The 18,267-nt window shown below is 39.0% G+C and overlaps 2 protein-coding genes across 2 annotated transcripts in view; both read right to left on the reverse strand.

Moving 5' to 3' along the window:
- LOC118405022 (peroxisomal acyl-coenzyme A oxidase 1-like) overlaps positions 1-6,610 on the reverse strand; it is a 20,006-nt gene extending 13,396 nt beyond the window's left edge. Inside the window, exons 1-7 of the mRNA XM_035804421.1 lie at positions 6,452-6,610; positions 3,932-4,091; positions 2,767-2,930; positions 2,107-2,214; positions 1,457-1,576; positions 865-987; positions 296-317 (exon numbers count right to left, since the gene is read on the reverse strand). Coding sequence (XP_035660314.1) covers positions 296-317; positions 865-987; positions 1,457-1,576; positions 2,107-2,214; positions 2,767-2,930; positions 3,932-4,091; positions 6,452-6,572 — 818 coding nt within the window. The 5' untranslated portion in view covers positions 6,573-6,610. The remainder of the gene's footprint in view (positions 1-295; positions 318-864; positions 988-1,456; positions 1,577-2,106; positions 2,215-2,766; positions 2,931-3,931; positions 4,092-6,451) is intronic.
- A 318-nt stretch (positions 6,611-6,928) lies between these two features.
- Positions 6,929-10,414, reverse strand: LOC118404607 (zinc finger protein 706-like). The gene is made up of 3 exons (XM_035803818.1): positions 10,221-10,414; positions 8,921-9,021; positions 6,929-8,175 (listed from the first exon to the last, which is right to left on the reverse strand). The coding sequence occupies exons 1-2, from the start codon at positions 10,353-10,355 to the stop codon at positions 8,926-8,928; spliced, it is 231 nt and encodes a 76-aa protein (XP_035659711.1). The 5' UTR covers positions 10,356-10,414; the 3' UTR covers positions 6,929-8,175; positions 8,921-8,925.
- Positions 10,415-18,267: the final 7,853 nt, after the last annotated feature.

An 18,267-nucleotide genomic window follows, 5' to 3' on the forward strand; every position in this document is an offset into this window, starting at 1 on the left:
TACCGACTGTCAAGCTCCTTTGACCCTTTACTGACTTAGGTTTTGGGTCATTACAACTTGAGAAGGATCAGAGGACTGATCGAAAGCTTGTTGGTAAGCGCTTTATTTTGTGTACGGATATAAAGTCTTAAAAATTGTATCATTTATTGTAGGTTATTCATTTTATTCATAACGTCCACCTTTATTCGGCACAGCAATATAATTCTTTAAATGTGCATATACTATTTTAACAATTGTTACCAACTGTTTTTTAAGAATGTAATTACACGGCAGTACAATTCAGGGTCTTACTGACCCTGCTACCTGTATCGTGTAGTCTGATAAGAAAATAAACCATTATGATGATGATGATGATGTTCATGCCCAAAGGGTAATTGCCAAGACATACATGTGAAGGTACAAAAAAACAGACTCTGTTGTAGGGGTGAGTACAGTTTTCTTCTGTAGTGACCTTCCTTATCTCAATCAACTTACAATGTACATCCAGATAGGTTGATATTGTAAGCTGTACATGTAAGTAAAAATTATGTAAGAAATATGTAGTAGCCATTGATCTAAATTTGCATAAATGTACATAATTATGCATGATTATGCATGAGGTTCAAAGGATAAGTATAGTTATGCATTAAGTTCTAACATTTATTTATAATCCATGGCAAGTTACAAGGATTAATTGTTATGCATAATTCATGAAAATCTATGCATAAGCATGCATATCATTTGAACCTTATGTATAATTATGCATAACTGTAAATAAAACTTTATGCATAATTATGTACAGTTTTGCAAATCAAAATTAATCCCAAAGGGGTTGTTATACACTGTATTAATATTTCATCCTTGAAACAAGGTAACAGAAGAAACTCATTACCCTTGAGTATTTCATGAGCATGTTGTCTCGCGGGATCCTGACGTTGTCGAAGCGTAGAAACCCGTTATCGTTCCCAGCATACCCAAACTTGGGGCCGATGTCACCTACAGTCACTCCTGGCATTCAATTAACAGAACATATAGAATAAATCATCTTTTGACTTATCTTTCTATTCGTTTGGAAGGATTGACATGCATGTAACAGGTAACTATCATATTTTCAAGATGTCAACTCAGAAACAGACTTTAAGTTAATCAGAATATGATATCAATTGAATTATCATATAGCCAGACAATGTTGATCAATCAGAAGCTTCTGTAGCATGTTTTGTTCTAAAAAAATCTGACCAAACTACCTGAAAATGCATTACAAAATAAAAATCATTTTAAGACAGAAAATCGCTTTGCTCACTTGGTAATTTTATTCCTTAATTTCAGCAATTGACCAGGCCTTCTGACACCATATACATGTACACCTTGGGGTGGGTCATAAACCCCAAATTAAACTTAATGGTAGGTAATCTTCATGATCCGACCAGGAAGAAGATAAAATGTGGTCCACAAGTAAATAAACAAACAAACGTACCAGGCAGAGGTTTGTGGTCTTGGAGATTGCGGATCTGCACCATGAAGGGATGGGGGCCGTAAGACTTGCCGTGGATGTACAGCTGAGCCATCAGGACACAGTAGTTGGACGTCTTTCCCACTGGATAAGGTGCATCAACATTAAAACATAAAAATCAACAGATCTTGCAGGTTTACAAGTGGCTTACGGTATGGGAGCATATTCAAAAGCACAAATATTTTGGTAAACTGTAAGCAACGGGATAAAATTTAGAAATGGTTGGATGTTTGAGACAGCATCCTCTTTCTTTCATCAGTGACTGGAATAACATCTGGATCAGCTTTTAAAACATGACTCTGAATTGATCTGTTAATGATGTGAATATACTTCTGAGATGGTTCCATACAAGACAAAGACAATATTTTATGCTAATAATTCAATTAGCTCCTGTTGTTTGAGTACAGAAGGTGTTGTTGTTTTGTGTTTTGTGGGGGTGGTAGGGCAAGTTCCCAAGTACCGGAAAGTTCTACTAGTAAGCCTCTTTTCCGGTTGATGGTTCCTGTTGTATTTTCTCTCATATATTGCCTAACTCCCCGTTTGAACCTGTCACAAGGACTGAGTCCTAGCTGAAAACAAAAGGCTCAACCCCTGAGGCTTTGCCAAAAACTCACAGCATCCTGGCCACCACTTGGTTCCTGTGGGGGTGGGGGTGTTGAGGACAAACTCCTGGGTCTGGGGGTCATAGGTTGATGTTGTCTCCAGGCCTCTGAGGAAGGTTCCTGAAGATATGGACGAATGAAAATGAAGATTAAAAACATGAAATTTTAATTAACAGACAACAACCTTCTGTAACAACTTGTACATTTTGAAAACCGAAGCAATGTAACGCCAGTTCACCTTTATCCGTAGGGTGACCTATATCCGTTGCTTTCGAAAAACGGGTAGTTTAGGGGTATCAAGTCGACGGACGACAGTTTCAAACTACAATATTTGAACATATTATAACTCAGGGCTCGAAATTCATTTTTGGGATTAGGTGCTCTGGTGCACCCAGCTTGAAAAATTGGGTGCACCAAAAAATTTTCGGCTGCACGGCTTAAATTTAAGTTATTACCTATTAATAAAACTTAGTTACAAGTTATCAAATTCTTAAACAAGTACCATGACAGAGATTTTCATTATCTTTCTAACACTTAGATGTCAAAAATATGATGTATACTAGTGCACTTTGATATCTTTAGATACAGGAACCTAAGAAAATATTTGGGTGCACCCTGTGTGCAAGTACCACAGTATCGTCAGTTTGACTGAAAGAGTTAAAGATATCTCACCATGCCCCATCTCAGTCTGTGCGTATGTTCCGATGATAGCGTAGTTCTCCGCCATCTTGAGCCACTTCGCTTTCTGTTCGGCCGTCGCCTGTCCTCGCAGTGTGGGCAGGAACATGCTGGTGTGAAGTCCGAATGGTCCTGACATGCTTTTAAACACTCCATTGCTGTAAAATGCAGAGAACTTATTAACTGTTGGTTACTTACTACTGTAAATGCATTTAAATTTGCGGAGATTTAATTTCGCGGTAGTGGGAAAAGGGACTTTTCGTGGTGGATTTAAGTTCGCGGTAACACAATAGACTGCAGTCTAATACCACGATAGAAAAACATTAATCCACCGCGAACATTTCTGCATTTACAGTAGTTTTTTACTTCAATGTATGCTGAGAACGTTGTTTTCATACATAAGGCCACACCAGTTTTATTTCTTGCTTCTCAGATTCACCTGTCCATTTTTTTTATTTACCCCCCAAAAATTGAAGTCCAGAGGTAAAATAATACAGGTTTTGCTATCACAAACCTGTAGATATCACCATTCAGAGCCGCATACACATCATTTCAACAATGCCTTTTATTCAGAACATTAGTAACAAATCAAATAAGGGATTGTATAAAATGTGCCATTTAACTCCTCAGACTGTTTTTTTATTTTGGCGTTATTTAAGCTGTATATCTTCACCCAAGACCTTTTGAAAAAAAAAGTTATTTTTTTTCCAACCTGTTGATATGTGTGTGTTACATGAATTACTTGGTTGCTTGTGTACTTTGGTTTTATACAGTCTTAAATGGCCAAACAACATCAGGGCTCAAAATACTGGGTGCATGTGCACCCAGGTGCACCCAAAATTGGAGATGTGCACCCAATTATTTTCTGTGGGTGCACAGGGTGCACCCAAATATTTTCTGATTTCTATGTATGTAAAGATATCAAAGTATACTAGTATACATCATTCTTGACATCTAAGTGTTAGAAAGATAATAAAAATGTCTGCCATGGTACTTGTTTCAGAATTTGATAGCTTGTGACTAAGTTTTATGATTAGGTTGTTACTTAAATTCAAGTTGTGCACCCAAAAACTTTTTGGTGCACCCAATTTTTTAAGCAGGGTGCACCAGTGCACCTAATCCCAAAAATGAATTTCGAGCCCTGGACATAAATATTTACTAGTTGTAGTTGCCCATATCCTCCGGTGAAACAAGCCCAAGTTCCTTCTGTTTCTGAACTACCAGGATGCTCTTCTTCAGCTGGGTCTCATACTGCTGTTCTCTCGACATGAAGTTCAAGTCTTCATGTTGGAAGTCAGGGTCATCCAGGGCAAGGGACACTGAAAAAAAAAAAGATAATAAATTAGGGTTAGCAAAGGGTAAGGCCTAGGAAAAAAAATGTTGTGTTTCCTGTTTCCCTACCTACCCTAAAAAAACCTGCCGACCCTAGACTTTTTTTGGGGGTGGGCAGTGGAGTCACATAGCTTCCACTTAGAATTTTTATTCAGCCTGCTTCCTATTGAAGTAAAACACTGCTTGTCCTGTCTAATGAAGGATAAATGTATCTATCACGCACAAAATTAAAGTTTGACATTAAAAGACAAGTGTCCTCATGCATTTCAGTTTACTTTGTTCAACTGTATTGAAATATGTATCACTAGAGTTTTGGCCAGCCTAAAAAAGAATACAAGAAAAAGAAAGATAATCCCTACCTACCGACCCTAATTTTTTCAGGGCTGAAACAGGAAACACAACATTTTTTTTCCTAGGCCTAGTGAAAATCTTTTTAGTACAGGGTACAGGGCAAAGAATATGCTTATTCTTCATTGAGGGTGTTTGTATGTTTTTCCGATTGAGGTACATTTGTATAAGCAAGCTATTTTACTGTAAATGCATTACTAAGTATATTAGTTTATTGCAAAGTTTAGTGGTTGTTTTAAATTTGCAGTATTTGCACCCCTCCTTCACCATAAAAAAAAGGGTCAATGCCTGTCTGCCTGCTCATCTGTCGAATCAACAGGAGAATTAAAAAAAAGGGCCATATACTGTAGTCACAAACTGTAATGGAAAACTATTTGAACATTCTGTAGGTTGTAACGTTACCCTATAAAAAATGAAACAAAATTTCTTTTTCGTATTTCCAGTAATCTTTACTGTATCGAAGCTAGTTACCTTCTTGTGGCCCGTTAACTAGTAGTATAGAAATTCTCATAGGCTGAAGTGAAAACTGTGTTCCGCTATCTTATACATTTCTTCTTTTTTTTCTGCACAACTTTTGCATTGAAATTTGAAACCATAATATGATATATTACAATAACACCCTTGATTAGAATAAAACATTTGAGATATCATGCCCAGTTCCTGACGGTCCATCACAATTTAGTGGTTCAACCTATGAGAGAACAGTAAATTAAGTGCTTCAACCAATGGGACAGTGGCTGTTTATAATTACAGTCAAACCTGTATTAGCGGCCACCTTTGCATAGCGGCCACCTGCCCATAGTGGCCACTTTTTGTCGGTCCCTTGGATTCGTAATGATTAAGAAATAGGCTTAGCGGCCACCTGCCCAACGCGGCCGCGGCCACACGATTTCCGGTCCCGCAGGTACAAAAACACTGCCGATTACGGCCACGCGGACCGCTGATCTATGTTTCGGCACGCGTTCGGCCATATACAGCGGCCGTATCGTCACCCTACGCCGGATTTAAAACCTCTTTAATTCATTTTCAAAACAAAACTTCGTAAACTGGCGCTACCCATACCCGCTGACAAACGAGGTCATATAAGGTCAATAGACGACACCAATATTACGGAGGTGAATTGTGGTAAAGTTACGATCTAATACACTATCGCTTATGTTAATTTACATCTCAAAAACGTTCAAAATAAATTGTTACAAAGACAAAATGATATGAACTTCAGGCTATGGCGGATTCTATTCTTACATTTATTGAAAGATAAGTCTAAAATGACGAGACTTTTCTTGTGAGGAACACATTAGCATAATGGGCGAATCTGACGTGTGAACGCGAGCGGGAACACACGGACGGCGAAGTATCAAAGGATACAAGACGAAAGATCAAAGAAATATGACGATACCGGTCTCTTCAGACAATATCAACTGTAGAACATTTAAAACTTTTTATAGCTTTTGTTTTCTTAATACATATAGTGTAAAAACCATTGCAGTACATGTTCAGTACTGTATTATGTAAATAAAGATCAGTGGGTACTATTACCATGTGTAACTTATTGCTTGTGGTCAATTAATTAGCATATTCTCTATAGTGGCCACCTCTCTATAGTGGCCAATTTTGACCAGTCCCTTGAGTGGCCGCTATAGACAGGTTTGACTGTAGTTTTTAGGTTTCATTTTGCACTTGGCAGGTGGGCGAAGCTTTATATAGCACGTAGTGGGGTCAACGACCTAAAGCACAATGACCTGCCATTCACATAATTGTGTAACTCAGCTCGTGGATAGCCAATCTTAGCACAAAAGAAATGTAAAACTTCGTTAAACTAAAATAATAATAATCTCACACTTATTGTGATTCAATCTTTCCTGCTATTTCAGTTGGTAACTCTGCAGTAACGTTACAAGATCTTTGAAGTTTTACAACTTTTGCCAACAACTTATCCCAGTTCCAACACGGCTTTTTGGAAGACAACGAACGATTCAAAAGGGTGAATAACTCTTACCGACTTCTCTCCTCCTTCTAACTCTGTCAGGACCGCCGTACAAGAAGTTAACGATCTTCTCGGGGTCAAAACTGGCTCCATCTCTCTCCTTTTTCAGGTCAGGATTCATTTTCGCAGCCATTTGCAAGCCAGGGGTCAGGGCACTTGGTGAAAGGTCAGCACAGTAGTGCCACCTTGCGAAATTTACACGAACTGTTTCTGCCCAACTTAGAACTTCTGCATCGAAACTCTTACTTCTTTCTTTGTGTTTTAGTGATTTCAACAACTTTTGTTGTGGTGTATAAGGGCAGTGCCCATCTCCGTTCCCATAGCCCTTTGGCCACACAGGATTGTGCACAACTATAATAGTCTTTTAAAACATTCATTATACGAATTCAAGTGCTGAGTGCTAGGCAATTAGTCTATATTCTACATGAAAATGATAACTAATATTTGAGTTATGGACATTCGTCCAAATAAATTCCACAAATAAAGGAATAGCAGACAAATTTAAACGAAGGTTTATTGATGACCATGGAGCTTTTTGACACAATGTATCGCCTAAAACCTGTATTGCCCACCAAATGTGAGGTATCACCATAATCTGAACATGTTTTCACTATCTTATCTATTCTACATAAATAAATATAGGGTGACAAAGACTGCAGGAAATAAAAGAAAATCAGAAATATGTTTAATCTCCAAGCAGATGCCTGGTTGAAATATTTTCAGGCTTCCGGGCTTTTCTGTCCGAGAACTTTACAATCTTCCTCTCAACATCTGCTTGGAAATTAGCGTTATGTAAATTTGCATTCACTACACTGTAGGTAAAAATTTGAGGTCATTTGCATACACGGGAAGACTTAAAAACTGGTACATGCTAATATTTGCCTTTCCCAAAAATGAATTGCTCTTTGAACTTCTCCGCTTGACTGTAACTATGCACTTTGGTGGGCTTTGGTGCAAACAACGACCATGGGAAAAAATTAACACATCTCTTTAGTACAGTTGGAATACATTACTTTCTTCCCCTCCAAGAAACTTCTTAAAATAGTAACATTTAGATTAAACTTAGAAGGAAACACCAGAAAATCTTGCATATAATTGTATAGCTAGGTTACTGCCGAGCTTATATGCTATGGCTTGAAATACTAAGAGGTGCCTCACAATGATGTTCCATGTACAATGGTACTAGTAGTATGTTTTGCAAGCATGATTTGCATAAAATTTGCATTTACAGTTGGTGATTTGCATATCATCTCCATATTGCCTGTTGATATCAGTTGTTCAGTATAGATGACTCAATTTGAAGTACATGTATCAATCTCTTTTGACATATGTGAAGTGAATATAAACTTGAAAGTGTGAAAAAGGTTTTTTTAACTGTTTCTATTTCCACAGGGACTGCAAGAAACTTTGAAATTGCCAAGAAATTGCCATAAAATCTTAACTTTTAAAGACACGTGCAAGACAAAGGTACAGAATCTGTATTGTTTTAAGCCAGTTTGACGAGACATGCTAACAGATGTAGAAGTTTTCTTATACTAACTCTGATCCTCTAACATCCTATGATACAGTATAACTCTTGATGTTAGTGAATCAATGTTTGTAACCTAAAGGGCTAACTCCCCCTAAAGTGTCTTGAATAGTATGGCCCATTGCACAGAAAAATATAGACTTTATTTGTGGAACGTTCCATGTCGGTGAGCTGAAGGGGTGAAAGCCCAGAGGTACTGCAGGTTGGCCTGGAGGGTAAGAAAATTGAACATCAAAATTTGTGAGTTTGGAGAAAATGGTATTATTCATAGAAGTATTTCTTTTGCGATTCATTACCATAACCATATTCTTGTTTAAGCTGCCTTACAAATAATTCATTTATGATATAATGAATGCAAACATTCCAGGAGACTAACTTAAGAAACATAAACATCTGTGTGATACCTGCTAAAGTCACATCATGACGTGAACATCTGACTTGGTGCATGATACACTCATGCTAGTCACACAAACATTTGCAAGAGACTAAGTCACATCACTGACAACAAATAACTGACATCTGTGTGAAACCATGTCACATGAACCCATGTGATACCATGTCATGTGATACCCACTTAAAGTTACATGGGCAGATTAAGTCACATGAACATGTGTCAGACCAATTAAGTCATAATAACATCTGTGTCAGACCAATTAAGTCACATGAACATCTGTAAGAGATCAAGCCACATGAACATCTGTCTGACATCAAGTCACATCAACATATATGTGATACCTACTAAGTCACATCAGCATCTGTGTGAGACCAACTAAGTCACATCAACATCTGTGTGATATCAAGATACATGAACAATGTCATCTGTGTGAGACCAACTAAGTCAAATGAACATTTGTGTGAGACCAACTTAGTCACAACATCTTTATGAGACCAATTAAGTCATAACATCTGTGTGATACCCATGTAATTCACATGAACATCGGTGTGAGACCTACCTGTTTTATGCTGCTACGTTTTTGATCTCCTCTGGCATAGGTGCCTTGGGATGTTTGCTCTCAAAGTGCTGTTTGTAGGTCTTAGGGTCCGGCATCTGGGTCTGGCAAGGAGAGAGAAAAACTCAGTCATTACAAAGCATTCACACCACCACACTTATCGAAAAGAGTAGGGGTTCTTCCCGATGTGAGTGGTTAAAATAAATATGTCCGGATATGGATATGGAACTTGTAGTTGTACTCTCCAGTGAAAATCTGCCTTGAGGCAGTTTACCGGGTATGCAATACAAACAAACAAAAATGTAAGTTGGGAACAAATATCCTTGATGAGAAGAGATAATACATCATCATGAACACAAGTACCTAGCTCCGGCTAGAGGTGGCCCTTGGATAGGACGTTATATAGAGGTCCTGTGTTTGAGGAGAACCACTCCTCAAGCATGTTAAAGAACCCACCACACTCATCGAAGAGAGTAGGGGTCCTTCCATGTGTAAATGGATTAAAACGTACTGGCCTAACTAAATGAGTAAATAGGGCAGGGAATTTTCAGAGCAGCCTTTATAACCTCTGCTTTGCCTAATGAGTCAGTTAGTTGAGCTTGCCTGAACTTGATGTTTGTAACTTAAGCCATGTTGATTTGATTATATGGATGACATCCTCTGGAAATAAAAAAACCTGATGCGAGCATGCGAATAAAAAAAAAAGTTTGACAAGACTCACTAGGAAGTTGCCTTTATTTTGAAATCAAAGTGGTCAGGAACTGAAGGTTGAACTAAACACACAGAATAAAGTATACCAAACAATAGATTCATCATTTTTATTCCTTCAGATATTCTTTGACCATGTAATATTCTGTGACATTAGTATACTTTTTGTAGTATTTATTATTGCAATCCACGGCATATTTTGAAGCTGCTTTGTAGTAAATTGTACAATTTAGAATATGGTTGAAAACTTTTATTTTATTTTGGAATTGACCAAAAATTGATGCGCGCACGGATATCATCCAAATAATCAAATTAACATGGCCTTAGGGAGAAGAGATGCTGCTAGAGTGAGCGTTAATAAAAGAAGTGGCCAATGAGGCATTTCATTAATCTCCAAGCAGATTCTACAATGGCATAAGATAGTACCAAACTGGCCAAGGAGTGTAGTCAGTCAAGAGGTGTCTATTTGCCCGGTAGCGAAACTCACACCCGGCTTCATTCCTCTGTCAGCTTTTGATACTATCTTATGCTACCGTAGGATCTGCTTGGAGATTAGCCTTTCATGTCGCAAACTCATTTTAAAAAGTCCACATACTTTGCACACCACACACTGGTAGATGAGCGCCTTCCCCGCCGCAGACTTCTGATCATGCCCCTGCTGTTTCTTCATCTTGGCTTGTTTCTCTGCATTCTTCTTCTGTGACTGGATCTTCTGGTGACCACGCGCCATGGCTGCAGGGGGTCGGACAGGACTGGACTGGACTGGGGGAAAACTGGAGTGGGTACAGAAAGGAGTGGGTACAGAAAATTCAGGTACAGAAAATTCAGGTACAGAAAATTCAGGTCAGGCTTTTAGGTAAGATGTCTGTATCTGTATCTGTACTAGTATCTATATAGCCGGTATAACCGCCCTTCGGCGTAACACACCAGCTTCGCAGGCACGCGGTGCGGCAGCAGCTGGTTATATTACACTGAACGATCCGTCACACCTAACTTCTGCACATCTATCTGCAAGCGTTCTTGAAAACTATCCAGAGAAGATGCCTCTACTGTGCTTGGTGATAACAAGTTCCACTCTACGATAGTTCTGGGAAAATACGAAGATTTTATAATATAGGGAGTCTAAATTTATTGGTGAGTCACGGTAAGTGACTATAGTAGGGGGTCCAAATTTCTTGGTATTCTAAGACAAGCGCGTCCAGATGACGCCTTGACGCGTGCCTGGCTAAAAGCCTGATTCAGGTACAGGTACATTTGTACAGTCCAGGTGCAGAGGATCAGGTCCAGACCTGAACCTGAAGCTAATTATCTGTGAAAACTTGTGAATGGGCAATACTCAAAACAATGGTGCATTTAGCTACAACTGAATCTGTTTGGTGAAGTATCCAGCTTTCACTGATGTTTTAAAATCCTAACCAAGTAATGTTAACATTATATAACAGTCAACACTAACTGCCTCTGTTTTAGACCAAGTTTGACTGTAGAAACCTGGTAAAAATAACTATCAACTCTCCTCTACTTCACTCTTGTTCTTTTCTTGGATCTGTAAGCCCCAAAACACATGAACGTCTGCCGGTATAATCTGTTCATTTTCGATAGTCCAGCATCTGCTCTACTAATTTTTTTTAGGTCCATTTTTTTTCTGGACCGGTCCAACAAGAAAAAAAAGGGTTTCATACCAGGTAAGAAATAGCATTATCTGATTCTAACTAGTCAAGTGTCAGGCTTCTTTCATATTTTTTTTCCTGACAAAAATTAGATTGAACTTTTATATACAGATCCGTATCTCGATGGAACGATTTGCACTGTAAATAATTGCACTGTGAAGTGTAAAGTTTTTTGTATGTGTTACGTGTACGTTATGTCATGTGTGAACTTTTATGTCCAGGAAGACTAGCGGTGTACCATCTTGTATCACAGCTAATGGACGAATAAAGCCAATTGCTTGTAAATTTTGTACTCAGTTATAAATAAATATTATACAATTAATGTAATGCTTTTCAATCTTATGTATCACAACTCTCAAGTCTCGAACATTCTATGCAGGAAGTTGAAACAAAAGATTTCAAAACTGAGCCATTTCAAGTATGAGCAGATTATAACTTCTACATGAAAAAATTGCGTGTAGTTATGCAATATTTCACACCATATTGAAAATGTAAACGTATGCAAATTTATTTTTGCCTTGTTCCGTTCCTTTCTCTAGCGATACATTAGAGTAGGGTACCGGTAGAGTAGAAACTAGAATTTAGGCTGGTATGAAAATGAATTTCTTTGTCATAATAACATATCAAGTTTGAATTTTATTATGGAATATTAGATTACCCAACTATGAATAATTAACACTCAGTCTCTTATCAACTCGAGACGACCAAAAATTATGACCAACGATTTCCATTAAAGTTCGACGTTTTTGAGTCTAAAAATAACGTAGAGAATAATTTTCTTCAAATAACCATGATTTTCATGGTTTCTAAATTCAAGAGAGAGTAAATGAAGATTGTTTTCTAACAGAAAAGTCGAGAAAAAATGACAAAATTGGAGCAAAAATGACAAAACTGTACTCACCAACTGGGCTTCGACCGGAAGTAACACGCGGGTCAGAGGTTACCCTCCCGGGAGATAATAAAAAACGTAATACCCCGAAATACCAAGTAATACCACGAATTACCAGGTTAAACATCACGGAACTCAAACATTATGTGCGCATATGTGTTCCCTATATATACAAACCAAACATTTTGTAGTTTATAGGCCCAAAAATTATATTTTCGCCAAAGAATTCCGCTAGCAAACCACCGCGCGTCGCACGGCATGATATTTCGTGGTATTACGTCTTTTAGCATCTCCCCTGCCCGTCATGCACCACTTCAACTTTCGTGCGCTATTATTTCATCTAGCGGTTCAAAATATTATTGCACCTGTAACACGAACCGCCGCATTAATATCATCAGTCTTGTGAGCAAATATTCACGACATAAGTTACGCTATATCATATATATCGTTAGATTAGAACAATACAATGCAAATTGTGTCTTTCACTCGACTTTATTTTGAGCAAAGAAAACTGCAAAAATTGAAGTGCATGCCTCGTTCGATTTGAGATATTTTGATTATAAATACAAACAGTTGTAAACTTATTATATATTAACATTAAGAGTTGCGTCAGTTTGCTTTAACAATAGTATTTACATGGCATCCGTGCGTTAAACAGGTGTTGTAGCATATGGTTGCTTTCTACGAGTGGTGCGTGATTTAGTATGGAGTCTGGTCTTGCTCGGCGCTTCAAACGGTCGCTGATTCCGGGCTAAATGCGCAACGAATTTGTTTCTGTGTAGAAATTGTCCATGATTTTGGCATGAAATTATGAGGATCGACCATTAACAATATTGAACTACTTTTTAAATTACTACTAGTGATAGTCAGTCCTCCTTCCGTGTTGGCCCACGTTCTTTTCGAACTTCGATGTTTCTTCTTACGGTGAACACATTGTTTTGGCTCGAGCTCTTCCATCACCCTCACATACAACGCTGAATGTGAACGTCCATCACAATTAGCAGATCAACCAATGAAAGCATGGCAAATAGGGACTCGGCCAATGATAGAGCGACAGTGTCGCAATATCAGTCATGTTTCGTCCAACACTGTCCCGGCGAGACTTTTCTCCTTTCTGTTTCGTTCTTGGGATGACAACTTTCTCCTGGTCGAACCCGCTTAGGCTATCTGGCGGGACAGACGACGATTTCTCCTGTACGTGGTCACGTTGTGTCCCGGTCCGGTCTTCAGTCGCCAAACAAATCATCTTGTCCCCTCATTCCCAGTCCATGGGCGTTTCGTCTTCTGACGACGACTTAGGAAACTGCAGCTGCCAGGTCAAGAACTCGGAATAAACGCTTGTCTGCCAATCCATGGGTTCGGGCTGTTGTACATATGGATGGAAAATGACAGGGGGCGCTACTGTGTAGAGATTGTGGAATTTAGAGACAGGTGGGGTTGTTGAACGGAATGGATCTGGGTAGTGTGGGGGGTGGAGCCTTGGATCAAGACACTGAGAAATGTGCCTTTTCGTTGAGCCATTGTTGACTGGCAAGCGTCTCTTCTTTGCCATGGAATCTCTACCATCCTGTATGATAAACATAATGAAAATATGGCTTATAACGCAACGCAAAATGGAAGACTGTTTACCTATTGTTACCAGTCCTACTTTACTCACTTTGTCAGACAACCGAGTTGCCATGAAGAAAACTGAAATAATGTACTTTTATATGTTTACCATGGAAACAGTACAATCAAAACAATAATAATAACGATTATAAACAGCAATAGTTAATTGACAGCTTAGAAATGGTTACTCTTAATCTGGGCCGAGAGAAAATATCTTAAGAAACAATCTTCATCCATAGTTCTATAGTTCCAGTGAACACTGGCAGCGTACCGACTTTCAAATGTGAACACATTTTACTTACCATAAAGGTTTCCCTGTGAATTGCATCGGTACGAGCCCGTTTGATAGCCATATCTAAAAAGATGTGTGACGATATTTCACTCGTTAATTTCGCGGACACAATAAGTTTTCTAGCACAGCGAGAAATTCACTGTAAACAGTGATTTGTTATCGCAAATGCTACTAGTGGTAGTAATGCTGCACTATGGCAACGACGATGGCAAAGAAACGCACGTGTTCTAACTTACCGGAATTATTACGTTTGATGTGAAATAAAACAAATCAAATCTAAATTACTGTAAGAACATTTGGCCTTTCCAAAACAGTTCAGAAATATTCTGTTTAATCATCAATATGCGTAATTTGTATGAAATAAGTGGGTGAAAATTGCATCGTTACCTTGTCGCGGTCTTTTTCTATTGTTGGTAATAGAACAAGTCGTGGTCTAGAAGGGTATGGTAGAATTGTTCTAGAACAACACAAACCGTGTTTCGATTTTTGTCGAGAATTAGGCGGAGAGATCTACCGGTATATATTTTGTAAATGTTAGCGAATGTAGATCCCATTACAATGTCTATCACACCATTCACACCTATTTGTCATTGAAAAAAGCTGTTCACCTTTATTATGCAATACTAGCACTCCCGTGGAAGCCAGGGTTTCCCTTTGATTGGTGTATTGGAATATTCGTTAATGAATTATGCACACTTACTTTAAACACATCTATTTTACTGCGTCCAAAGAGGTTGAAATCATTTTGTAACCTCATTGCTGTCCTTGGTGCTGAATTAACAGGCCATACGAGAACAGGCCTTCTTCTATTCTTCGTTTATAGCCGAAGATACCCTTTAAGGGCAGCGAAACTTCCTTTGGGTTTAAACTCCCCGGAGCGCTAATATGAGATCGGTGGGCTGACTGTCTAGGGCCCCCGAATAAACTCGCTAACTGCCCGATACTGTCTGGCACCCAGGGTAAGCCGAAAAGAAAACTATTGTATTGGTCCCGTTAACTTCACAAAACCCACTCATTCAGAAAAAGGTGATACACCTCACTGCTTCCAAACAAAAGGTCAAACCCCAAAAGCATAGAACGTAGTTTATAGCAGTAATTATGCACAGCCTAAGTAACACTATATCATATATATCGTTAGATTATAACAATACAATACAAACATGTGACTTTAATGAATTCACCCCGACTTTATTTTGATCATGAGCAAAAAACACTACAAAAAGTGCTTGCCACGTGCGTTCGAGTCGAGATGTTTTGATTAACGTTATATATACAAACAGTTGTACTCAGCTATATCAAAAGTTATAGCACTAACGCTCTTTGATGCGTCAACTTGCTTTGACAATACACTACATGACATCCGTGCATTGAACAGATGACACTACATATGGTTGCCTCTTACGACTGAAGTGTACTTTGGTATGCAGTACGGTCTTGTACGCTCTCTCAGTAAGTTCGCTTCCCACCTCGCTGATTTCTGGCTAAGTGCGGTACGGATTGTTTAGAAAGTTGCCGTGAAAATATAGGGATCAACCATGAACTGAGTTCAGCTAGTTTTTCAATTACTTCCTGCGTCCGTTTGGCCATACGTTGCGTTCGAACTTTGAAGTTCGCTTTTACGCTGACACTTTGTTTGGTTCACGTACGATCCTGAATGTCCATCACAATTATCAGTTCAACCAATGGAGGCATGGCAATAAACGACTCGACCAATGAATGTGAGGCAGCTCACACCACTGTCTTTGAGGCGTCAGCTGTGTCACAATTTCTGTCCTGTTTAGTCCAAGGCTGTGTGAAACTCGTCTGCTCTCTGCTTTTCTTGGAGTGACAACTTCTTCGTTCCTGGGCTGACTGGCGGGACAGACCACGGTTTCTTGTAGTCACGTTGTGTCTTGGTCTTCAAACACCAAACAAATCATCTTGTTCCCTCATTCCCAGTCCATGGGTGTTTCTTCTTCTGACGACGACTGAGGAAATTGCCAGGTCACGTACTCTGCATAAACGCTCGTCTGCCAATCCATTGGTTCTGGCTGTTGTACATATGGATGGAATATGAAAGGGGGCGCTGCTGTGTAGGGAATGATATTGTGGAATTTAGAGACAGGTGGGGTTGTTGAACGGAATGGATCTGGGTAGTGTGGGGGGTGGAGCCTTGGGTCCAAGGACTGGGAAATGTGCCTTTTCGTTGAGCCATTGTTGACCGGCAAGCGTCTCTTCTTTGCCATGAAATCTCTCACATCCTGTATAATAAACATAATGATAACAAGGTTTACTCAAAGCAACGCAAGGGAAAACGGAAGGCCCTTCGACGCCCACGTGAAATAAGGTGACGATTGAGAAAGCAGGGTACATTCAGACAGGCGGTTTCGCCGTTGGATGTCCCTGCGCAGGAGGATGACCAACGGTAACTCTGAATTGAAGAAAATATCTTGAAAAAGTTATCCTCGTCATAGTTTCATCATGACAACGAACGCTAGCGTACCGACTTTCAAATTTTAAAGCATTTTACTTACCATAAAGGAGTTCGCGTGTACTTCGTTTGTTCGGGCACGTTTGTTGGCCATGTTTCACTCGGTGATTTCGCGGATAGAGCACTAAGTAAGCTTTTCTGACACAGCGAGAAATTCACTACCACAGTGATTTGTTATCGCAAGTGTTACTAGTAGTAGTGATGCTGCACTATGGCAACGACGATGGCAAAGAAACGCACGTGTTCTAAAACTTATTCCGATTGATTGCGTTTGATGTAAAATGAATACATTAAATCTACATTACTGGAAGAATATTTGACCCCCCAAGAAATAACAGGTAAGAAATATTCTATTCAATCCTTGATATGCGTGGTTTGAGTTGTAGAAAAAAAATTGCATCATTACATCTTGGCGTTCTTCTGCTGTTACTCGTACTAGAACAACTCGTGGCCGAGGAGGGCACGTGGTAAAATTGTTCTGGAACAACAGAAGTCAAAATTCAGTAGCCTTTCTATATATAGCTTTCTATATATAGCCATCCATATCAAGCTTAATCATTGGGCTGTGGTACGTTAGATGTAAACTAGACTGTATGTTACAACTAGAACGTGGTGGGTTCTTTTAACTTGCTCGAGGTGTGACTGTTCTCAAACACGGGAATTCCATCTATCGTCTTATCTGAGGGACGGCCCTAACCAAAGCTAGGTACTCATTTATACCTGAGTGAGAAAAGTGGCGTTACGTGCCTTTATCAAGGCTAAAATGGCAGAATTTCAAACCGGAACCTCTGAGTTCTGAAGCTGTTGTTGCTGTTACGTCCCGGGACCTGTCCTTGGTGCTGATCTCCGTTCTACGTATGTAATACACTTTCTGGGCTTTCGGCTTCCGCCCGGAACCACCAAATGCAATACATGTATGCTGTGTCTAATACTGGTCACAAAGAAAAACTATTCTTAGCTTTAAAGAAAAAATATTTGGGATTTGGACCCCGAAATTGAAAATATTCTAGAAAACAAAACTTTCATGTTACAGCTTTTTTTTTGGCATACTAGTATTTGCATCACTTCAAATCCCCCTTGTTTGTGAATCGCGTAAGAACAAGCTGCACATGGTATCCTGAGTGAGAAACAGCATCTCAAACCAGACCCTTCTATTGTAACCAAAGCAACAACATGCTGGTTACCGGTAGGTCATCATTTCTGTTCTTTTACATCTTCTTCGAAGCTTCTTTGACTTTATTTGGAATTCACTTTTGCATTCTATGACATTAGTATCAATTTTCTAAACGAAAACTGATGTGTGCAGATATCATCCATATATATTATGAATTAGCATGTAAAAGCTGAAGTGCAACAACATTAATGTTAATGTCTAGAGTATTTTCTTCTTTTTTTTTTACAAAAACTAATTAGTGCAGCCTCACATCATCATAGCATCTGATTCAGTTGTAACATTAGGCTGGTAAGCATTGGAAATGATACACAGTCAAACTTGCTAACCATTCAAGTATGCTTTATTATTGCACATTTACTATGACCACTTTGAGGAAGCTGAATTGATTTTTTTTCAGTAAAGGTATCATTTAGCCCACAATGTATTGTTGTCGTTGGTCTTGTTCACATTGTAGTGTCCAGTAGCACATAAGTCAGCAAGGTTGTGAAGCCTTCCCTTTATCATGCTTGAGGTATCCTTTTTTGTAGACTTACAGAGGGGCA

The sequence above is a fragment of the Branchiostoma floridae genome, chromosome 17 (assembly GCF_000003815.2).
Source record: "Branchiostoma floridae strain S238N-H82 chromosome 17, Bfl_VNyyK, whole genome shotgun sequence".
NCBI classification, from domain to species: domain Eukaryota; kingdom Metazoa; phylum Chordata; class Leptocardii; order Amphioxiformes; family Branchiostomatidae; genus Branchiostoma; species Branchiostoma floridae.

What these genes read in the sequence shown, in the direction of transcription:
- LOC118404607 (XM_035803818.1), bottom strand. Translation starts at nt 10,355, where the DNA reads ATGGCGCGTGGTCACCAGAAGATCCAGTCACAGAAGAAGAATGCAGAG. An exon ending in ACCAGTGTGTGGTGTGCAAA is followed by an intron (nt 9,022 to 10,220) that starts GTATGTGGACTT and finishes TCTCCTTGCCAG; the next exon opens with ACCCAGATGCCGGACCCTAA.